Below are 24929 nucleotides of genomic sequence, written 5' to 3'. Positions count from 1 at the left end.
AAATGAGAAATTGCTGGTCAACTTTTAACCCTTATAACTCCCTAACAAAAAAAAATTTTGGTTCCAAAATTGTGCTGATGTAAAGTAGACATGTGGGAAATGTTACTTATTAAGTATTTTGTGTGACATATCACTGTGATTTAATTGCATAAAAATTCAAATTTGGAAAATTGCGAAATTTTCAAAATTTTCGCCAAATTTCCATTTTTTTCACAAATAAACGCAGGTAATATCAAAGAAATTTTACCACTATCATGAAGTACAATATGTCACGAGAAAACAATGTCAGAATCACTAGGATTCGTTGAAGCGTTCCAGAGTTATAACCTCATAAAGGGACAGTGGTCAGAATTGTAAAAATTGGCCCGGTCCATAACGTGCAAACCACCCTTGGGGGTGAAGGGGTTAAATTTATTCTCTATGCTGTTTAACATTCTCAGTATCACTTTTGGCTAGGTATGGCCAAGGGGGACTTCGGGATTGTCCCTCCCTCCAGAACACTTTAAGTGGTGCTGTACTGGGCATGGGAGTTGTGTTCGTGCCCATTACGGTTCCTGTTATCACAGGATGGATCTGCTCTTGATCATGTGACCTGTGCTGTGCACATGGCTCATGTTATGGATCTTCTATATTTTATTAGTGATCTGCCGTTAGTCATTGGTGGTGGATGTAGGGTGTATGGCTTACACTATTTTAAACCCTGACACCCTGGGAATAATGAGATGGTGTTGGGAATTTTCACTTTCATTGATTTTTTTTTTAATAAAAACAAATACAAATAATAATTACAATTAGAAACAAAATAACAGAACATTTCCCAGTCTGTACCCCAAACATGTGCAAGCATCCAGCTGACTGCTGAACTTGGGTCTCCACCGCTCAGATTAAACCTCAGGATTCTGGCGGGACCCATTATCCCCACACCCTGAGTGATAAGTTCCGACCCGCCCCATGATATTATGCAATTATTGCTATTTTCTGGTTAGAAGGGTAGGTATGCAAGATGCTGGATGAGTCAGGATCTGTTAGGTGGAGCTTAGAGGTCGGAGAAGCTGGTCCTGGTTTTTTGCTCCATATTTCAGGTTATATCCATACAGAGGTCTTGCCGTCTTTGCTGCTGGTGCTGCCTTTATCTGAGTCGGCTTTAGGCCTCGCTCCTTGCTTCTCATGAGCAGTATTGACTCTGTTCTGTTCCACCACTGTCCCCCCAGACATTGGACTGCTGGTCCGAGATGGTTGGCCATTGACCTGAGAATTATAGCTCTGGAAGGCGATGTCCAGTTGCTCCTGGGCCACCCTCAAATGTTTATGTAAAGAGGTCAGGTCTGAGGGCAGGTTGTCATCAGGGCTCGTACATTGATGCTCTTGGGCCACGTTGGCCAAGTTCTGTTCGTGCGCCATGGTGTTGGTCGGGAGTTTGGTAGACTTGTCGGATTTGACCACCATATTGTACTCTGGTGGACACGTCATGTTCTTTGGGTAGGAGTAGTTATAGGGTGGCTGTCTGGTGGTGTTAGTCCTCCTGTTACGGATTGCATCTCTTATGGTGCCGATGCCAAGGTGAAACATCTCACAGATATTAAGAACCAGGCACAGGCAGCTGACCACATACATGATCAGGAGGAAAATTGTCTTCTCTGTGGGTCGAGATACAAAGCAGTCCACGATGTGTGGACATGGCAATGTGCTGCACTTAAAGTAAGGAAGAACTCGGAAGCCATATAAGAAATATTGTCCAGCCAAGAAGCCAACTTCAAAGAAGGCCCTGGAGAGGAGCTGGAAGACATAGATCTTCATCAGACCCTCCTCCTTGATCCGTCTGCGTCCATCGTGCTTCTTGCTCTCCTTCTCTTTACTTCCAACCTTCTCGGCTTCTGCTGGAGGTTCGTAGATCATGGGCTCTTGCTCTTCATCGTCCGGATTGTCTCCATTCTCACCAGTCCTCCATCTTGTGAAGACTTTCTTCTTATGCTTGGTCTCGTGTTTCCACCTTTCGTCCTCTGAAATCCTGGCGATCCTGTGAATGGCGTAGCCCAGATACATGACAGATGGAGCTGATATCATGATAATCTGGAAGACCCAGAAGCGCACGTGCGACAGCGGAGCAAAAGAGTCATAGCAGACGTTGTCACAACCCGGCTGCTTCGTATTGCACGTGAATTTACTCTGCTCGTCTGAGTAGATAGATTCTCCGCCCACGGCCGTCAGCACGATCCGGAATACGATGAGGACGGTCAGCCATACCTTCCCCACAAAGGTGGAGTGATTGTGGATTTCTTCTAGGAGACGGGTTAAGAAACTCCAGCTCATATTGGGCATAAGGGCTAATCATTTATAACCTGCAGAGAGCAGAGACAGGTGATGAGACGAGCGGCGGCAGCAGCAATAATCATCATCCATCATTAATCAGCAACAATCATCCATCATTGCTCAGCAATAATCATCCATCATTAATTATCAATATTCATCATCCTTCATTAATCCACAATCAATTATAATGCATCATTAATATCATCAGTCTTCATCCTCTCCGACACACATGGAGGTGCCACTGCCCCGCTAATAAATGTGGGGCCAGCAGTGCTGAGAAAAACGAGGGAGCACATTGCACATGGCCGATCTAGGAGGTAAATTACGTGTATTTATAGGGAGCACTGGATATCACTGTTATTATGGGGGGACTGTGGATATCACTGTTATTATGGGGACACTGTGGATATCACTGTTATTATGGGGCACTGTGGATATCACTGTTATTATGGGGGGCACTGTGGATATCACTGTTATTATGGGGGCACTGTGGATATCACTGTTATTATGGGGGCACTGTGGATATCACTGTTATTATGGGGGCACTGTGGATATTACTGTTATTATGGGGGCACTGTGGATATCACTGTTATTATGGGGGCACTGTGGATATCACTATTATTATGGGGGCACTGTGGATCTCACTGTTATTATGGGGGCACTGTGGATCACTGTTATTATGGGGACACTGTGGATATCACTGTTATTATGGGGGCACTGTGGATATTACTGTTATTATGGGGGCACTGTGGATATCACTGTTATTATGGGGGCACTGTGGATATCACTATTATGGGGGCACTGTGGATCTCACTGTTATTATGGGGCACTGTGGATATCACTGTTATTATGGGAGCACTGTGGATATCACTGTTATTATGGGGGCACTGTGGATATCACTGTTATTATGGGGGCACTGTGGATATCACTATTATTATGGGGGCACTGTGGATCTCACTGTTATTATGGGGCACTGTGGATATCACTGTTATTATGGGGGCACTGTGGATATCACTGTTATTATGGGGGCACTGTGGATATCACTGTTATTATGGGGGGACTGTGGATATCACTGTTATTATGGGGACACTGTGGATATCACTGTTATTATGGGGCACTGTGGATATCACTGTTATTATGGGGGGCACTGTGGATATCACTGTTATTATGGGGGCACTGTGGATATCACTGTTATTATGGGGGCACTGTGGATATCACTGTTATTATGGGGGCACTGTGGATATTACTGTTATTATGGGGGCACTGTGGATATCACTGTTATTATGGGGGCACTGTGGATATCACTATTATTATGGGGGCACTGTGGATCTCACTGTTATTATGGGGGCACTGTGGATCACTGTTATTATGGGGACACTGTGGATATCACTGTTATTATGGGGGCACTGTGGATATTACTGTTATTATGGGGGCACTGTGGATATCACTGTTATTATGGGGGCACTGTGGATATCACTATTATTATGGGGGCACTGTGGATCTCACTGTTATTATGGGGCACTGTGGATATCACTGTTATTATGGGAGCACTGTGGATATTACTGTTATTATGGGGGCACTGTGGATATCACTGTTATTATGGGGCACTGTGGATATCACTGTTATTATGGGGGCACTGTGGATATCACTGTTATTATGGGGGCACTGTGGATATCACTGTTATTATGGGGCACTGTGGATATCACTATTATGGGGGCACTGTGGATATCACTGTTATTATGGGGCACTGTGGATATCACTGTTATTATGGGGGCACTGTGGATATCACTGTTATTATGGGGCACTGTGGATATCACTGTTATTATGGGGCACTGTGGATATCACTGTTATTATGGGGGCACTGTGGATATCACTGTTATTATGGGGCACTGTGGATATCACTGTTATTATGGGAGCACTGTGGATATCACTGTTATTATGGGGGCACTGTGGATATCACTGTTATTATGGGGGCACTGTGGATATCACTGTTATTATGGGGGTACTGTGGATATCACTGTTATTATGGGGCACTGTGGATATCGCTGTTATTATGGGGGCACTGTGGATATCACTGTTATTATGGGAGCACTGTGGATATTACTGTTATTATGGGGACACTGTGGATATCACTGTTATTATGGGGCACTGTGGATATCACTGTTATTATGGGGGTACTGTGGATATCACTGTTATTATGGGGGCACTGTGGATATCACTGTTATTATGGGGCACTGTGGATATCACTGTTATTATGGGGGCACTGTGGATATCACTGTTATTATGGGACACTGTGGATGTCGCTGTTATTATGGGGGTACTGTGGATATCACTGTTATTATGGGACACTGTGGATGTCGCTGTTATTATGGGGGCACTGTGGATATCACTCTTATTATGGGGCACTGTGGATATCACTGTTATTATGGGGGCACTGTGGATATCACTGTTATTATGGGAGCACTGTGGATATCACTGTTATTATGGGGGCACTGTGGATATCACTGTTATTATGGGGGCACTGTGGATATCACTGTTATTATGGGGGCACTGTGGATATCACTCTTATTATGGAGCACTGTGGATATCACTGTTATTATGAGGGCACTGTGGATATCACTGTTATTATGAGGGCACTGTGGATATCACTGTTATTATGGGGGCACTGTGGATATCACTCTTATTATGGAGCACTGTGGATATCACTGTTATTATGGGGGCACTGTGGATATCACTGTTATTATGGGGGCACTGTGGATATCACTGTTATTATGGGGACACTGTGGATATCACTGTTATTATGGGGGGCACTGTGGATATCACTGTTATTATGGGGGCACTGTGGATATCACTGTTATTATGGGGGCACTGTGGATATCACTGTTATTATGGGGCACTGTGGATATCACTGTTATTATGGGAGCACTGTGGATATCACTGTTATTATGGGGGCACTGTGGATATCACTGTTATTATGGGGCACTGTGGATATCACTGTTATTATGGGACACTGTGGATGTCGCTGTTATTATGGGGGTACTGTGGATATCACTGTTATTATGGGACACTGTGGATGTCGCTGTTATTATGGGGGTACTGTGGATATCACTCTTATTATGGGACACTGTGGATGTCGCTGTTATTATGGGGGTACTGTGGATATCACTGTTATTATGGGGCACTGTGGATGTCGCTGTTATTATGGGGGCACTGTGGATATCACTGTTATTATGGGGACACTGTAGATATCACTGTTATTATGGGGCACTGTGGATATCACTGTTATTATGGGGCACTGTGGATATCGCTGTTATTATGGGGGCACTGTGGATATCACTGTTATTATGGGGGCACTGTGGATATCACTGTTATTATGGGGACACTGTAGATATCACTGTTATTATGGGGGCACTGTGGATATCACTGTTATTATGGGGCACTGTGGAGATCGCTGTTATTATGGGGGCACTGTGGATATCACTGTTATTATGGGGACACTGTAGATATCACTGTTATTATGGGGGCACTGTGGATATCGCTGTTACTATGGGGCACTGTGGATATCACTGTTATTATGGGGCACTGTGGATATCACTGTTATTATGGGGGCACTGTGGATATCACTGTTATTATGGGGGCACTGTGGAGATCGCTGTTATTATGGGGGCACTGTGGATATCACTGTTATTATGGGGACACTGTAGATATCACTGTTATTATGGGGGCACTGTGGATATCGCTGTTATTATGGGGCACTGTGGAGATCGCTGTTATTATGGGGCACTGTGGAGATCGCTGTTATTATGGGGGCAGTGGACACTCACAGCTGCCGGCGTTTGGTGCACGATAATGATGATGTTGATAGTTTTTGTCTCCGCCACTAACATCAGGATTCACAATTTCCAGCTTAGATTCCTTTTTGCGGCTGAGATACCTACTTTATTTATTTTTTTTAACTGTTTTTATTGAAAGATTCCACAAAATAAGATAACTAACATATGGACATGGCATAGAGTCAAAGTAATCCGTATATGAACGTTCACAGTGACATAGATATGACATCATGCCTTCAATAATAAAGTACACAAACATATAAAACATAACCCTCCGTATAATACATTCTACCAGGCACTGCATTTCCTAATCATCAGAGTCTTTATAAAAGTGTGTAAGCTCGTCCCCGGTCAGGTTATCATAGATCACCACTTCCAGGGTCCAGAATGGATATAGATCAGGGACTAGATCGCGAGATCGAAGAGACCATAGCGCCAGGAGCCTGGTGCGTCAAGTCTTCTGGGGACGTCCTCTGTTTCCGTTTAATAAGGTTTCATAAGGAATTACGTCATTCACTAATTTCTTCCACTGATTAATGGAAGGAGATTTCCCCCCCCCAATACTAACCGCTTTCCTAGCCATAAACAGAGCTTCCCGAAGAAATCTTCTACCATGGTGGACCCACATCTCCTCATCCACGGCGCCCAGGATGCACAACTCCGGCCTACATTCCATCGGTGTCCCCATTATCCGCTCCAGTGTATCTACGACCTCACTCCAATATCTCCGTATAATTCTACAGTTCCAGATAAGGTGGCAGAAGTCAGCCCCGGATTCCCCGCACCCGTGACAGTCATCAGTCGCCCCCATACCAAACTTATGTAGTCTACTTGGGGTCAGATAGGATTGGTGAAGAATATACAACTGTATTAACTTGTTCTTTGCGGCCGGTGACACCATCGTATGTGCCTCCAGGATATCGCTCCACTGATCGTCAGTGATAGAGGGGATTAGGTGTCACCACTTACGTTCCGCAGAAAGCTGAGTGGATGCGATTTTAGAGTTTAACAAAAAGGTATAGAGGGAGGATATCACTCCTGAGATACCTGCTTAGAAGGCATATATACCCCTTCGTACCCCTGCCTGTTGGATACGCTCCTACTGCTCACATATCTAATGCTCGGATACTCTTCTACTAAGATAATGGCTGTATCTCCGCTCTGCATCTAAGCTACGGCAGTGGTTTAGACTAGATACACATCTACAGCTTAGTTTACGTCAATCGTTGAGATACATTCCTTCAGATACGCCAGTGCAGCTTAGATACATGTGTAAAGATTAGATACATAATGTGTGATATGGGGAATCCCCCTCCCATGTCGGGCAGTCAGGATTCTGCGTCCGCCCGGGCCCCGGGCTGCTGTGTCGGCTCCGGGTGAGGCCGACGTGCGGACATTTCCCAGCTCTCTTCGCACGTCTCGTTTCCGGTTCGTCAGCTCGTAGTATGCGGACGACGCTTTCATGTCCATGTGAGAATCAAGACCTTTCTCTACCACCAATTCCCATCAACGACCAGGACAACATTCAGCGCCTGCGGGGTCTGCTGCGAATGTCCGTCTGCCACAAATCTATGTCCCCTCCACCCCTGAGGACGGCCGATCACTCACCTCGCCAGACACCAGCATGAAAATCCCAAATCTCCAGCCAGAGATCCAAAAAAGTACAAATCTGCAGAAAGTGTGCGAGCGGCGAGCTCCGGAGAGACTGCTCCTGCCGTCTCCTCACATCCTGAGCGGCACGTTCACATTTTCCTGCACAGTCCCTATAGGAAAGTAACGCTTTCAGGAGTCCATCCCCGCACCAGCCAGCCTTCCCGCCCGCAGAGGACGAGGGGTCCTGTGTGGTACAGAGGGGTCCGGCACACTCCAGCACTGGGCCCGAGCTCTGGAATCTTATCCCCCCCTTCCTTCCTCCTTCGTCGTGTTCCCTGGAGAGTAAACAAGTGATGGGAGCGCAGGGAGAGCTAATAAGAAGCATACACAGGAAGCCAAGCGCGCTCCACGTGTCCGCAGCCTGAGAACGCCACCAGATGGGGGAGGCCACGTTTATCCTGAGAACGAGCGCTGTGCTCCATCCTGGGGATCAGGACATTCCCGATATCTCACAAAATCACCCAACAAAATTTTCAGAAATGTCTTTTTATGGAGTCACTGTTTGCAATGTCCTTGTTAATGACCGTATGTGGAATGCGCTGATATAAGGGAATGTGACTGGATGGCGCCTGTCACATGACCATTCACCCACTTCCTAATGAACCCTTTATGATAACTGTCTGTTAAGGCTGCTTTCACACATCAGGTTTTTTGTTTCAGGCTAATTCCGGCTCTTCAGCCAAAAACCGCAATCGGAAACCGGAGAAACTGGATCTGGCTTTTCCCCCATTGAATAGTATTGGCGCCGGATGGCCCAGCGTTCCTTCCGGTGTGATGCAGGATCCGGCGTACAATTGATTCCTGCGTCTGGAAAAAACGTCTACTATAACGTTTTTTGTCTGCGGCGGAAAGGCCGGATCCGGCTTTTTGCGACAATGCATGTCTATGGAAGCCGGATTGCTTCACAGGAAGATCTGGCCACAATGGTGGAGAACCTATAAAAGTGGGAACTGAACCCTCTGACAAAATTGTTGTCTTCTATGGGAATCTGAGGAAGTATCAATGACAAGAAAGTATTGGAAAGATTAATGGTGCAGGAAGCCATTGGCCAGTACTGTCACGATAGGACTGGTGAGTAAACTGGGACCAGGGGCACCTTTTCTGGCCCTAGCGGGCACCCTAGCTTGCCCTGTTCCCTGGGATATCTCAGATGGCAAGGATGCCGGGGCCTCCGCCCTTGCCCTGTCTCCTAGCTGCAGCCCTGTGTCTGTCCCCCTCCCCCACCCGGGGAAGAGAGTCGCTACTGTGTACCGCATTACACCAACCCGACAGACAGGGGAACAAAGACAAGGGTAAAAGAAAATTCCACTCACACAAATTATACTCTCACAAATAACAGTTAATAGAAGAGAACAAAGGAAGCTTTCTCAAATATATAAAAGCGATAAATTTATTAGTTACAAAAAACACTCATACAAAAAAGACCAATAAAATAGACATGATACAAAAACACATGAACACGTTATCTGTAAATACCCGTGTACAGAACACAAGAGTGTAAAGAAAGACACCAGGATTAATAGAGGAGCGTACCACATAAACCATTAGCTGTACATGTTCTTAATGTGGACCATAACTAAGGTGCTACCAAGCCAAAATCTCCATGTGTAACTATGAATAAAATACTATGTCTATCACCCTCTGTGTGTCCTATGCCATATGGACACGAGTGGTGAAAGAGCTATAGACCATGCGTTATGTGCACCCTAAGGTCCTAGACACAAAAACCTTGTGGACCCTGGAAACGCTAGTGGTCCTGAAAAAACGGTTATCATATTGAACACATGGGAGGCTGGTCTCACCTGGTATGCGGACGCTCCAGCACGCACCCCATACCAGGTGAGACCAGCCTCCCATGTGTTCAATATGATAACCGTTTTTTCAGGACCACTAGCGTTTCCAGGGTCCACAAGGTTTTTGTGTCTAGGACCTTAGGGTGCACATAACGCATGGTCTATAGCTCTTTCACCACTCGTGTCCATATGGCATAGGACACACAGAGGGTGATAGACATAGTATTTTATTCATAGTTACACATGGAGATTTTGGCTTGGTAGCACCTTAGTTATGGTCCACATTAAGAACATGTACAGCTAATGGTTTATGTGGTACGCTCCTCTATTAATCCTGGTGTCTTTCTTTACACTCTTGTGTTCTGTACACGGGTATTTACAGATAACGTGTTCATGTGTTTTTGTATCATGTCTATTTTATTGGTCTTTTTTGTATGAGTGTTTTTTGTAACTAATAAATTTATCGCTTTTATATATTTGAGAAAGCTTCCTTTGTTCTCTTCTATTAACTATGATCTATAAGGAGGATGTTTATGGTTTTTTGTGACATATGGGGGTCACAATGATGTTTCTGGAAAATTGGTTAATCTCACAAATAACAGAGGTATTCTCCAGGGTGTGAAGGACGGGGGAAGTAAATAAGGCAGGTGAGGATGAGGAATTTCCAAGCCTACAAACCAAGCAACAGTAGCACTATAAACTCCTCCAGCTCTCCAGACACCAGCTCCTCACTCTTCAGGTCTATGCAGCAAGTGCTAACTCAGACAAGGATCTGGCGGATGAGGTTGTACGCCCCCCTGAGGTCCATCTTAGAGAATCATTTTGCCCAACAATTTGATTAAAGAGGTCAGGGATCAGAGGTAGCGGATACGGATCACTGACAGTGATCGCATTAAGTTCCCATAAATCCAGGCAAGGACGTAACCCCATCCTTCTTTTTGATAAAAAAGAACCCCACAGCAAGGGGAGAAAAGGATGGTCGGATATGACCCTTCTTGCCACAACAGAAACACAGTCCCTCCTTACGCCGGATTAATGCAAGTTTGCTAGTTTGTGACGCCGCACCCACCTACATGGGTTCTACAATAGAATCAGAACTGACTACGCTCAAACTTCGACCTCCCGCCCCCAAAGGCGACTTCCTATGTTTCTGGCGAAGACGGCAATCTACCCGGATTGCCAGAAATATGGCCGCCTCAAGGGAGTCAGGAGTCTGAGAGCTAATGCATCCCTTACTCTCACAGAGAGACCCTCACAGAACTGACTACAGAGGGCCAGGTCATTCCACCTAGTGTCGGTGGCCCACCACCGCAACTCGGAGCAGTATTCCTCTGCCAGAAGGTCTCCTTGCTGCAGTTGGTGCAGAGATGACTCAGCCAAGGAGACGCAATCAGGGTCATCATACACCAAGCCCAAAGCCTGAAAGAAGCCCTCTACTGTCTGGCGTGGCTGTGAGTCAGATGGGAGAGAAAATGCCCATGCTTGCAGGTCCACCTGCAGGAGCGAGCTAACAATCCCCGCCCGTTGCTCCTCTGTACCATAGGATACCGGACACAGCCGGAAATAAAGTTTACAAGCCTCATGGAACACAACAAGCTTGTTCCACCCACCAGAGAACCTGTCTGGCAGCGTGACCTTGGGCTCCACAATGGTTTGCCTGGAGGGCGAGATCCCTACACCAGATATAACAGGCTGCTGTGAAACCACCGTGCCTAAATCTGCCACCTCCAAACTGAGTTGCTGCAACTGGCCTGTCAGCGCTGTGATAGGATCCATTGTGGATCAGAAAAAAGGCTTTCGGTCTGAGTTAATGTCACGATAGGACTGGTGAATAAACTGGGACCAGGGGCACCTTTCCTGGCCCTAGCACTAGTGGGCGCCCTAGCTTGCCCTGTTCTCTGGGATACCTCAGATGGCGAGGATGCTAGGGCCTCTGCCCTTGCCCTGTCTCCTAGCTGCAGTACACCAACCCGACAGACTGGCAAATAAAGACAAGGGTAAAAGAAAAATTCCACTCACACAAATTATACTCTCACAAATAACAGAGGTATTCTCCAGGGTGTGAAGGACGGGGGAAGAAAATAAGGCAGGTAAGAATGAGGAATTTCCAAGCGTACAAACCAAGCAACAGTCGCACAATAAACTCCTCCAGGTCTCCAGACACCAGCTCCTCACTCTCCAGGTCTATCTAGCAAGTGCTAACTCAGACAAGGATCTGGCCAGAAGGCCTAGCTTTTATAGGAGAGAGGACTGGCTAACCGAGCACAGCTGAATGCAGAGATTTCCACATGGTCGATTAACCCCTGTCCTGCTGAAAGAAAACAAACACATTCAATACACTGGAGAAGTGCTTTTTCTCAGTGGTAAAGCAGGAGCCATCAGATGCTGCGGTCTGCTCTGTTGCAGTAACTCCGTGACAGGTACCATACATACTGCCCTACATGTGACCAGAAGGTGGAAAACATCTAATGTGCAGGTTTGGTGCAAAGCAAGAAATAAATACAAAGAATCAGAAAATATAAAGGAAGGACGGAAACTTTTTCTCCTCTGCTGGATCCATTTCATCATAAAACCAGATATACCTCTGGACCACCCAGGCAGAGGAGGAGCGTCCGTCCGGGCAGAGGGGTACGACTTGTTCGCAGTCTCATCCATGGAGAGATTTGTCCCCGACTTTTGGAACCTGCTGGAACGTTCCTCATTATGGCCACTCTTGTTATTGGTTCCACACATTTTAGGATTAATCCTCAGGAGTGAGCACACAGATGTCCCGTGACCTAAAGTTCCTCCATTATCTACACTACAAGCCTCAGAACAGATGAATATCCCTCCAGATATCCATCCTTCAACAGGGAGGAATACTAGATATTTGTAATTGACATGTCTTGTATCCATCCATATAAAGCTGACATGAAGTGACCCTAAGGCTCTCCAGGTCCCCAGACGTGGTGTACAGGAGGCTGACGGCGCCCTGACCTCGAGTGACCTCCACTGCCAGCAACGTGTGAAAGAAGCGAGACTTGTTACACAGCAGTGGGAATCTGCTGGGAGTTCTTTCCCATCATACGATAAAGTGACAGAAAACATGAGTGATGTGACCAACCAGAACGTCCCTGTTAGGTCCAGATATTACCAGAGTACAGGATGCCAATAGACCAGGGGTGCAGGAAGAAGCCTGAACCACAAGAGGCATCTACAAGGGTGAGAACCGGCCACAGTATGTAATGTGAAAAGGATTGACAGAGCCCAGCGGAACGTTCTATAGAAATAATCCACAACTGTCACAGAGCAGATCCTCTCCACCCATCAGGCACAGAATGTGGACTAGTCAATAAATCCAAGGCCTGTCCACGGCCATCAGAAAAGTCATCCATCTGTAGCTTATATCTATGGACAATCTATTTATCGAAAATCTCTCAGATTTTTCTTTAAGAAAAAAGATGGGGCGCAGCCCCTGATTTTGATTCTGGGAACTAAATCGTATCACTGTTCGGGATCCATATCCTCTCACATTCTGGATCTCTTCAATCAGATTGTCGGGGCTACATGGTTTTTCAAATCTTTTGCTTCTGCTTCGATTCTTACACAGCCTCATGTTACTCAAATGTTCGTTGTGAAAGTTAACGTGTTGGAGGTGGGGGTTTGGGCTGTAGTATCACAGGATTCGACTTCTAGTAAATGGCGTCTTTATGCATATTTCTCAAAAGAATTGTCATCCACTGAAAAAAGTTAGGACACTGGTAATAGGGGACTCTTAAAATAAAGTTGGCCTACGAAGAATGGCATCATTTTTTGGATTGGGCAGTTCATCCGGTCATGGTCATCACAAAAATCTTTAATATCTGGAATCGGCTAAAACGTCTAACAGCTAGACAGGCAAGATGGTCATTGTTTTTTTACCAGATTCAACATTTTTGTGACTTATAGGCTGGGGAATAAGAACATTAAGGCAGATGGTTCTCAGGGGAAGGAAGTAATCGGGAGCAGATTCCTATATTGCAGAAAGGAGAAGTTATTGTTGCTGTATAATCCAAAATGAAGAAAAAAAGTGAAAATGCACTCACCGGTCCAAATTGCAAAACAAGTCCTTTTTATTGATGCATATACAGGTATAAAGGGAGGATGTGGAATAGAAGGACGACGGCCGTTTCGCGCTGTTGCGCTTCAACGCGTCCTCCCTTTATACCTGTATATGCATCAATAAAAGGACTTGTTTTGCAATTTGGACCGGTGAGTGCATTTTCACTTTTTTTCTTTATTTTGGATTATTATGCACTGAGAGACTTTGCACCCGTGCGTCCACCTGAAGGCTTTCCAGGCGCAGCGGCTTGATCAACGTGGAGGTTTGAGAAGCATTCAATAGCAGTGCCATGTGTTTCTCTCTGCAATTTGTACAATTGTTGCTGTATGTCCTGATCTGGATAGGGAGGTCTTAGAGGCTCAGGAGGACGCCCCTGCTGCCTGTCCTTCAGGTAAACAGTTTATTCCTGTGAATCTCAGTCTTAGAATCTTGACTGAATATCATGATTCGGTCGTGGCTGGACATCCTGGTTTTTGGTGGTCTGGGGTGCACCAGGATTTTCGGGAGTACGTAGCTGCCTGTAATACTTGTGTGCATTCTAAAACCCCACACTCTCGTCCATCCGGGGCTCCTCTACCTTTGGTGATTCTCTGTAGACCATGGACTAATTTGTTTGTAAATCTCATCACTGATCCGCCCTTGTCAACAAGTAACACAGGAATACTGGTAGTTGTGGATAAATTCAGCAAAATAGCTCATTTCATTGGCACAAATTTATTAAGGAGATCGTGAAATTGCATGGGATTCCTACTGATAATGTTTCCGACCAGGGGGTTTAATTTAGATCTAAATTTTGGAAAGCATTTTGATCTCATTTAGGGATTCATCTTTATTTTTCATCCACAATCTTATGGGCAAATTGAGCGAGTTAACCAAAATCTTGAGACGTATCTTAGGTGCTTTGTGTCTGAGAATCAGGAGGGTTGGGTTTCACATTTACTTCTTGTGGCGTTTGCTGTAAATAATCAACTGGCAAGTCTCCATTTTTCAGGCATTTGGGTTTCATTCTCAGATTTGCGCTCTCAATAGTAACCGTTCTTCTGGGCTACCTGAGGAAGAATGGTTTTCCTCATCTATTACATCGGTATGGCGAGGTGTTCTTAATAAGGAGGATAGGGTCCAGGGTCTGGATGATCGGAGCCACTAGCTGGATCGGGACCTGTGTGTGGGTGATTTGGTGTGGTTATACTCAGAGTATTAAATTTAAGGTTCCTTCTTGGAAACTAGGACCCAGGTTCATTGGTCCCTATAAGATTGTTGCCATCATCAAGCCGTGGCATTTCGCCTTCCCCACCATCTACTTTTAAGATCCAGAATGTATTTCACTGTTCTCTTCTCACAAAATATGCGGCCTCCTTGGTACCATCCCTACCGCCACATTCCCGTTATGGAATTCCAGATGGCTAAAATTGTTGATTCTCGCTTGATCGCAGCGTCTGGTGACACATACACCTGCAGTAGAACAACTTCACCGTCCTATTAGCAGTTCTGGCTTTCTTTCCTCTGGTGCTGCAAGGCATAAACTGCTTAAATGGACTCTTGGGAGTTCTGGGTCTTGGGTTGTATCAGCTACTCTGAGTTTGTTACTCCCAGCAGGTATAAGAACCGTCCTCCTTGCTTCTGACCTTGCCAGTGATAGTTCATTCTGCCTGGTTTAGTGTTGGAGGAGTAGTTTGTGTTTGGAGGTGGCGGTTGGTGAGTTGGATTAGGTGCTTATCCTTAGCCTCACCAATTTGGTTTCTCCTACCTATCCCTGGCCTGTGTTCCACTCTGTTTTGTGAGTGTATTTGTATGATTGTAGTTTTCTTTTATCCCTGTCTGTCTAGTTAGTGTAGCCCTATACACCTTGGCCCCACACCTCCCTGGATGGGGGGGGGGGAACAGATAAGGGCTAAGATAGGAGCATAGCAAGCTTTGTGACCCTGGTGTCTCCACCTTCCGCTGTAATCCGGAGGACAGGGATAGACTAGGGTACCCCCTAGTTCAAGGGATCAGGTAAGAGCCCACAGCATGACAGTATGGGGGCATCTCATCCATAAATGGGGTCACTCACAATGTGTGGGGTCTTTTGAACCATGGAGGGGGCTCAACTACAACTATTTCCAAGAACATGGCCTTGTATAACACCTGCACTGGGATTATTGTGCGCAGAGACTGCTGCACCTGGTGACAAGCAAACATTCAGAGCAGCAGACATGAATGCTGCACTGCCCCGGACTACATCTCCCAGCAGCATGTGCTCCTCTTTACATCCTGCAAGAGAAGGAGTAACAGAGAAAGAGAACGATTTGCTGGGCATGTTGGAGATCCTCCAATACAGACTGGGGAGAGCAGAGAACAGAGGCGCAGAGCGAGGGCCGACAGCTCCGCAGCTCAGTGTGTGAGGAGGAAAAGAGATAACATGACTGGTCTGCAGATTATCAGGACATGTCCACCTCTGCCTCATGTACCCCAGAGAAGGATCCGGCCTGCATTCTATGTTCTCCTCAATGGCAGACTGCTATTACTCTGGAGAGCAGATACAGAGCTGACAGCTCCGCAGCTCAGTGTGTGAGGAGAAGACATACAACTCCTGCAGAATGGAGCTTATCAGGAGATGTCCCCCTCTGCCTCATGTACCCCAGAGAAGGATCCGGCCTGCATTCTGTGTGCTCCTCAATGGCAGACTGCTATTACTCTGGAGAGCAGATACAGAGCAGAGAGCTCCGCAGTTCAGTGTGTGGAGAAGATATACAACTCCTGCAGAAAGGCTAGCTTATCAGGAGATGTCCACTGCCTCCTGGTCTACGGTTACCAGATATCTGAGCTCTGCAGCCACTAAGCTGGAGACCAGTGTGATCAGAGAGTTGCTGCATCAAGGAGAGAATACATCCTACTGGTACTTGTGGTTCCACTACTAAGGAATCTGTAAGAGAACTGTTGTTGAGGGGATATTGCTGGGAATTGTGGTACTAATCCTAAGATGTCCATGAGAGAACTGTTACTGAAGGGATTCTGCTGTGATTGTGACATTAAAGTGCACCGACGGTTCCTATACATGCGCCAACACTGGACTGTGTTACTTCCACTACTGCAGCCATTTATGGTTGATATGTCATTGGACGGAGTGTGTGTTTGTGGTGTCATCCTTTACTGTGGGCCAGCAGCACAGGTAGGATTACATATCTGGTGTTGTGTAGCATCACGTGTCTCCTGCCCCCAGCCTTTTACACCATTTATCTCCCGTACAATTAACCTGTTGAGTTTTCTTCATCTTCTCTCTTGTGAGTATAGCTCATAGATAAGGGTTTCCTGAGTAGCCCCCAGAAGAAAAAGACCCTCCTGCATTCCCCAACTCTCCCCGCATGATAGATTCAGGTGGAGGCACTGCGCCATAGTAAGGTGGCAACTACCGGTGTTACATATGAATAAAGAATGGGATCTTATCCTCCACTAAGAACAACTTCTCCCATCATCCAGGACAATGTGGTGATGATGTCTATTCCCCATTATGAGATGGTCACAAGACAAAAGTGAGAACTAAGTGACTTTGGGGAAAATAAACAAGATTTTCGGTCCAGGAAACACCCCAGACCTTATCCCATTGAGAACCTGCGGTCTGTCCTCAAAAAGCGACAAACTAAACCCAGAACTTGTGATAACTCCGAGCTCTGATGAGACAAGAATGGATGGCCATCAGTCAGGACCTGCCCAGGAGCCAATATTCAAAGCAAGGGCCGAAGTGTGGAGAATAATGGGCAGAAGTGTGAAGAATAAGTGGCAGGAGTCTGGGGAATAATGGGCAGAAGTGTGAAGAATAAGTGGCAGGAGTCTGGGGAATAATGGGCAGAAGTGTGGAGAATAAGGGGCAGGAGTGCGGAGAATCAGGGGCAGGAGTGCGGAGAATCAGGGGCAGGAGTGCGGAGTATAAGGGGCAGGAGTGCGGAGTATAAGGGGCAGGAGTGCGGAGTATAAGGGGCAGGAGTGCGGAGAATAAGGGGCAGGAGTGCGGAGTATAAGGGGCAGGAGTGCGGAGTATAAGGGGCAGGAGTGCGGAGAATAAGGGGCAGGAGTGCGGAGTATAAGGGGCAGGAGTGCGGAGTATAAGGGGCAGGAGTGCGGAGAATAAGGGGCAGGAGTGCGGAGTATAAGGGGCAGGAGTGCGGAGTATAAGGGGCAGGAGTGCGGAGTATAAGGGGCAGGAGTGCGGAGAATAAGGGGCAGGAGTGCGGAGTATAAGGGGCAGGAGTGCGGAGAATAAGGGGCAGAAGTGCGGAGAATAAGGGGCAGGAGTGCGGAGTATAAGGGGCAGGAGTGCGGAGTATAAGGGGCAGGAGTGCGGAGAATAAGGGGCAGGAGTGCGGAGTATAAGGGGCAGGAGTGCGGAGTATAAGGGGCAGGAGTGCGGAGTATAAGGGGCAGGAGTGCGGAGAATAAGGGGCAGGAGTGCGGAGTATAAGGGGCAGGAGTGCGGAGAATAAGGGGCAGGAGTGCGGAGAATAAGGGGCAGGAGTGTGGAGAATAAGTGGCAGGAGTCTGGGGAATAATGGGCAGAAGTGTGGAGAATAAGGGGCAGAAGTGCGGAGAATAAGGGGCAGAAGTGTGGAGAATAATGGGCAGAAGTGTGGAGAATAAGGGGCAGAAGTGTGGAGAATAAGGGGCAGGAGTGAGGAGTATAAGGGGCAGGAGTGCGGAGAATCAGGGGCAGAAGTGCGGAGAATAAGGGGCAGGAGTGCGGAGTATAAGGGGCAGGAGTGCGGAGTATAAGGGGCAGGAGTGCGGAGAATAAGGGGCAGGAGTGCGGAGTATAAGGGGCAGGAGTGCGGAGTATAAGGGGCAGGAGTGCGGAGAATAAGGGGCAGGAGTGCGGAGTATAAGGGGCAGGAGTGCGGAGAATAAGGGGCAGGAGTGCGGAGAATAAGGGGCAGGAGTGCGGAGAATAAAGGGCAGGAGTGCGGAGAATAAGGGGCAGGAGTGCGGAGAATAAGGGGCCGAAGTGCGGAGAATAAGGGGCAGGAGTGCAGAGTATAAGGGGCAGGAGTGCGGAGTATAAGGGGCAGGAGTGCGGAGAATAAGGGGCAGGAGTGCGGAGAATCAGGGGCAGGAGTGCGGAGAATCAGGGGCAGAAGTGCGGAGAATAAGGGGCAGGAGTGCGGAGTATAAGGGGCAGGAGTGCGGAGTATAAGGGGCAGGAGTGCGGAGAATAAGGGGCAGGAGTGCGGAGAATAAGGGGCAGGAGTGCGGAGAATAAGGGGCAGGAGTGCAGAGAATAAGGGGCAGGAGTGCGGAGAATAAGGGGCAGGAGTGCGGAGAATAAGGGGCAGGAGTGCGGAGTATAAGGGGCAGGAGTGCGGAGAATAAGGGGCAGGAGTGCGGAGTATAAGGGGCAGGAGTGCGGAGAATAAGGGGCAGGAGTGCGGAGAATAAGGGGCAGGAGTGCGGAGAATAAGGGGCAGGAGTGCGGAGAATAAGGGGCAGGAGTGCGGAGAATAAGGGGCAGGAGTGCGGAGTATAAGGGGCAGGAGTGCGGAGAATAAGGGGCAGGAGTGCGGAGTATAAGGGGCAGGAGTGCGGAGAATAAGGGGCAGGAGTGCGGAGAATAAGGGGCAGGAGTGCGGAGAATAAGGGGCAGGAGACAACATGTAACAATGGGATGTTTATAATTGTCCGTCAGTAACCATGGAAACAGCGACTAAAACAGCTAAGAACACCGCCACACACAGTTTGGTTTTCACATTGTGCCGCTTCAGTCTCAGCCGGTTTGGCCATGACTTGTACACTCTGTATACAGGGATGAGTGCTGCAGTATACAGCAGGGTGAGTGATATTCTGCGGTTCGGTCGTTTTCGGTGCCGATTTCTCACAGATGGCTCAGATTACACCTCACACAATGATTTTCAGTTCTCACCATAACATTTTTCTCGTAGCCATCATTGGGGACACAGGAACCAAGGGTTAATCTGCTGCCACCTGCAGGCGGACCCTCAGAATACATCTTAGAGGAAATGTTGCCTCTTCCTCGGTAGGCGACATCGGGCAGCCGACACCCAACTACATGAAGTTTGCGGTATAAGATGCGTTCTCAGTGTCAGCCTCTGGGGGGCAGCATATTAACCCTTGGTTCTGTGTCCTCCAATGAAGCAACCGAGAAAATTCATTAATATACTACGGATGAAATCAACTTGTTTAAAGGAGACGTTCACCTTAAAGGGGTTTTCCTGGTTCTTTGATTTATACAGAATGAAAACCACTCAATTAAATAGTCAGCATTACTCCCAGGAGCTGCGGCTCCAGGTCTCCGCTGAGTCCCCCGCGCCTTTGTTCACCACAGCCAACCACTAGGATCAGCAATAATGCCAACAAACATGGCATGAGACCACATAGCTTAGTGATTGGCTGCAGCGGTCATCTGATTTAGTTCTGACATCTGAAGCCAAGTCAATGACAACTTGGGCAGCAGCGGAGCGGCAGCACTGGGTAAGTAATCCTGGCAGAGAGATCTTTAAAATATCGGAATTAAATTTAAAAAAAGTGAAAATATAAAATGTATACATCTCTTAAGGAGGTCTATGTGTTTCCATGGTAACAGACACCCATTATAATGCAATACTGGTGTCGCTATTAATGGGGCACGGCTTGGCACTGCTGGTGGGGAGGTGAGAAACAAGGAATCCTCCGTCACATATCTATTACACGGCTCTACAAAAAACCAAAAAAAAAAAAACATTCTTGTCAGGTGCCAAGGTTTTTTGAAAGGACTTCAAGTATTTTTCTGAATTCAATAAAACCATGACTTTTGCTGAATTGGTTCCCCAAAGTGACCCGTGTGTGATAACAGATGCAATCGCTTCTGGCCGCTGACTCTTCAGTGTCTTAGGTAAGGAGATGAAATAATTATTCTGTATTTCACTGTGTAGCTTAAAATGATAGCTAGAAATTTACTGGAATTAACTATGAAATATCTCAGAAATCAGAGGACTAGAGGAACAGAGAACCAAAGAACTAGAGAGCCAAATGTCGACAGGACTAGAGAACCAGAGGACTAAAGGACTAGAGAACCAGATGTCAAAAGAACTAGAGAACCAAAGGACCAAAGGACTAAAGAACCAGATGTCAAAAGGACTAGAGAAACAGAGGACTAAAGAACTAGAGAGCCAGATGTCAACAGGACTAGAGAACCAGAGGACTAAAGGACTAGAGAACCAGAGGACTAAAGGACTAGAGAACCAGATGTCAAAAGAACTAGAGAACCAAAGGACCAAAGGACTAAAGAACCAGATGTCAAAAGGACTAGAGAAACAGAGGACTAAAGAACTAGAGAGCCAGATGTCAACAGGACTAGAGAACCAGAGGACTAAAGGACTAGAGAACCAGAGGACCAAAGAACTAGAGAACCAGATGTCAAAAGGACTAGAGAACCAGAGGACTAAAGGACTAGAGAACCAGAGGACTAGAGAACCAGAGGACTAAAGGACTAGAGAACCAGAGGACCAAAGAACTAGAGAACCAGATGTCAAAAGGACTAGAGAACCAGAGGACTAAAGGACTAGAGAACCAGATGTCAAAAGGACTAGAGAACCAGATGTCAAAAGGACTAGAGAACCAGAGGACTAAAGGACTAGAGAACCAGATGTCAAAAGGACTAGAGAACCAGAGGACTAGAGAACCAGATGTCAAAAGGACTAGAGAACCAGAGGACCAAGAACTAGAGAACCAGATGTCAAAAGGACTAGAGAACCAGAGTACAAAATTACTAGAGAACCAGAGGACTAAAGGACTAGACTGAATCAGATGTCAAAAGCACTAGAGAACCAGAGGACCAGAGGACTAAAGGACTAGAGAACCAGATGTCAAAAGGACTATAGAACCAGAGGACTAGAGAACTAGAGAACCAGAGTACAAAAGGACCAGAGAACCAGAGGACCAAAGAACTAGAGAACCAGATGTCAAAAGGACTAGAGAACCAGAGGATTAAAGGACTAGAGAACCAGATGTCAAAAGGACCAGAGAACCAGAGGACTAAAGGACTAGAGAACCAGAGGACTAAAGGACTAGAGAACCAGAGGACCAAGAACCAATAACTAGAGAACCAGATATCAAAAGGACTAGAGAACCAGAGGACTAAAGGACTAGAGAACCAGAGGACCAAAGAACTAGAGAACTAGATGTCAAAAGGACTAGAGAATCAGATGACTAAAGGACTAGAGAACCAGAGTACAAAAGGACTAGAGAACCAGATGTCAAAAGGACTAGAGAACCAGAGGATTAAAGGACTAGAGAACCAGATGTCAAAAGGACCAGAGAACCAGAGGACTAAAGGACTAGAGAACCAGAGGACTAAAGGACTAGAGAACCAGAGGACCAAGAACCAATAACTAGAGAACCAGATATCAAAAGGACTAGAGAACCAGAGGACTAAAGGACTAGAGAACCAGAGGACCAAAGAACTAGAGAACTAGATGTCAAAAGGACTAGAGAATCAGATGACTAAAGGACTAGAGAACCAGAGTACAAATGGACTAGAGAACCAGATGTCAAAAGGACTAGAGAACCAGAGGACCAGAGGACTAGAGAACCAGATGTCAAAAGAACTAGAGAACCAAAGGACCAAAGGACTAAAGAATCAGATGTCAAAAGGATTAGAGAACCAGAGGACCAAAGAACTAGAGAACCAGAGGACCAAAGGACTAAAGAACCAGATGTCAAAAGGACTAGAGAACCAGAGGACCAAAGAACTAGAGAACCAGATGTCAAAAGGACTAGAGAACCAGATGTCAAAAGGACTAGAGAACCAGAGTACAAAAGGACTAGAGAACCAGAGGACTAAAGGACTAGACTGAATCAGATGTCAAAAGCACTAGAGAACCAGAGGACCAGAGGACTAAAGGACTAGAGAACCAGAGGACTAAACGACTAGAGAACCAGATGTCAAAAGGACCAGAGAACCAGAGGACTAAAGGACTAGAGGACCAGAGGACCAAAGGACTAGAGAACCAGATGTCAAAAGGACTAGAGAACCAGAGGATCAGAGAACCAAAGGACTAGAGAACCAGATATAAAAAGGACTACACTGTGTTCCAAATTATTATGCAAATTGTATTTAAGTGTCATAAAGATTTAATTATTTTGTTTTTCAAATAAACTCATGGATGGTAATGTGTCTCAGGGCTCAATGGATCACTGAAATCAACCTTAAACACATGTGATAATTAGTTTTCCAGGTGATTTTAATTAAAGGAAAACTACTTGAAAATGATGTTCCACATTATTAAGCAGGCCACAGATTTCAAGCACTATGGGAAAGAAAAAGGATCTCTCTGCTGCCGAAAAACATCAAATAGTGCAATGCCACAAGAAATGAAAACATTAGATATTTCCTGAAAACTTAAGAGTGATCATCATACTGTGAAGAGATTTGTGGCTGAATCTGAACACAGACAGTTCATGCAGATAAAGGCATAATGAGGAAGGTTTCTGCTAGACAAATTCATTGGATTAAGAGAGCAGCTGCCAAAATACCATAACAAAGCAGCAAACAGTTATTTGAAGCTGCTGGTGCCTCTGGAGTCCCTCGAACCTCAAGGTGTAGGATCCTTCAAAGGTTTGCTGTGGTGCATAAACCTACTATTTGGCCACCCCTAAACAGTGTTCACAAGCAGAAACAGTTGCACTGGGTCCAGACATACATGAAGACTAATTTTCAAAAAGTCTTGTTTACTGAAGAGTGTCGAGCAACCCTGGATGGTCCAGATGAATGAAGTAGTGGATGGTTGGTGGATGGCCACCATGTCCCAACAAGGCTGCGACATCAGCAAGGAGGTGGAAGAACCATGTTTGGGCCGGAATCATGGGGAAACAGCTGGTAGGGCCCTTTAAGGTTCCTGAAGGTGTGAAAATGACCTCTGCATATATAGAGTTTCTGACTGACAACTTTCTTCATGCTGACAATGCCCCATCTCATGCTGCAAAGAATCCCTCTGAGTCATTGGCTGCTATGGGCATAAAAGGAGATAAACTCATGGTGTGGCCACCATCTTCCCCTGACATCAACCCTATAGAGAACCTTTGGAGGATCATCAAGCCAAAGATCTATGAGGGTGGGAGGCCGTTCACATCAAAACAGCAGCTCTGGAGGCAAAGAAATACAAGCAGAAACTCTCCAAAAACTCACAAGTTCAATGGAGGCAAGAATTGTTAAGGCGATATCAAAGAAGGGTCCTATGTTACCATGTAACTTGGCCTGTTAGGAGGTCTTGGAGTTAAAGTTTTTTGTTCAGTGAATGTGACCTCCTGATGCTGCAAATTCCACAAATGAGCATTTTCAGTTCTTTATATCAAACTAGATGGTGGCCCGATTCTAACGCATCAGGTATTCTAGAATATGTATGTAGTTTATTTATGAAGATTTAAGAATAATTCAATGAATACAAAGGATTCGGCCAGCCGGGCGCGACCAATCAGTGAAGCCAGAGCCGGCTCCAGGTTTTTGAGGGCCCCGGGTGAAAGAGTCTTAGTGGGGCCCCACTTTAACACATACCACGATTCATAATGCACAGATACAGCAGAGAAATATAGCATACGTAGCATATAACACAGCCCACATAGTATATTACACAGCCAACGTAGCATATAGCACAGCCAAGTAGTATATAACACAGCCCACGTAGCATATAGCACAGCCCACGTAGTATATAGAACAGCCACGTAGCATATAGCACAGCCACGTAGCATATAACACAGCCCACGTAGTATATAACAGCCAACGTAGCATATAGCACAGCCAACATAGCATATAGCACAGCCACGTAGTATATAACAGCCCACGTAGCATATAGCACAGCCCTCGTAGTATATAGCACAGCCCACGTAGCATAACACAGCCCACATAGTATATAACATAGCCCACATAGCATATAGCACAGCCACGTAGCATATAGCACAGCCACGTAGCATATAGCACAGCCCACGTAGTATATACCACAGCCCCATAGCATATAACACAGCCCACGTAGCATATAACAAAGCCCACGTAGCATAGCACAGCCACGTAGTATATAGCACAGCCCACGTAGTATATAGCACAGCCCACGTAGTATATAACACAGCCCACGTAGCATATAGCACAGCCACGTAGCATATAGCACAGCCACGTAGCATATAGCACAGCCCACGTAGTATATAGCACAGCCCCGTAGCATATAACACAGCCCACATAGCATATAACATAGCCCACATAGCATAGCACAGCCACGTAGTATATAGCACAGCCCACGTAGTATA

General features: G+C 46.3%; 1 protein-coding gene across 6 annotated transcripts in view; it reads right to left on the bottom strand.

The window, feature by feature from the left end:
- Positions 1-728: 728 nt before the first annotated feature.
- The window catches only part of GJC2 (gap junction protein gamma 2), a 189702-nt gene continuing 165501 nt past the window's right edge, over positions 729-24929 (bottom strand). For 5 of the 6 annotated variants that reach the window (XM_077267780.1, XM_077267777.1, XM_077267778.1 and 2 more), the window contains one exon: positions 729-2339. In XM_077267780.1, the coding sequence (XP_077123895.1) occupies positions 1084-2319 (1236 nt within the window). In that variant the 5' untranslated portion in view covers positions 2320-2339 and the 3' untranslated portion in view covers positions 729-1083. Of the gene's footprint in view, positions 2340-7751; positions 8224-24929 lie in introns of those variants that run through there. The other variant, XM_077267781.1, reaches the window with a different exon arrangement.

Source organism: Ranitomeya variabilis, chromosome 6, assembly GCF_051348905.1.
Source record: "Ranitomeya variabilis isolate aRanVar5 chromosome 6, aRanVar5.hap1, whole genome shotgun sequence".
In the NCBI taxonomy this organism is placed as follows: domain Eukaryota; kingdom Metazoa; phylum Chordata; class Amphibia; order Anura; family Dendrobatidae; genus Ranitomeya; species Ranitomeya variabilis.
This window is presented reverse-complemented; position numbering and strand designations above follow the sequence as displayed.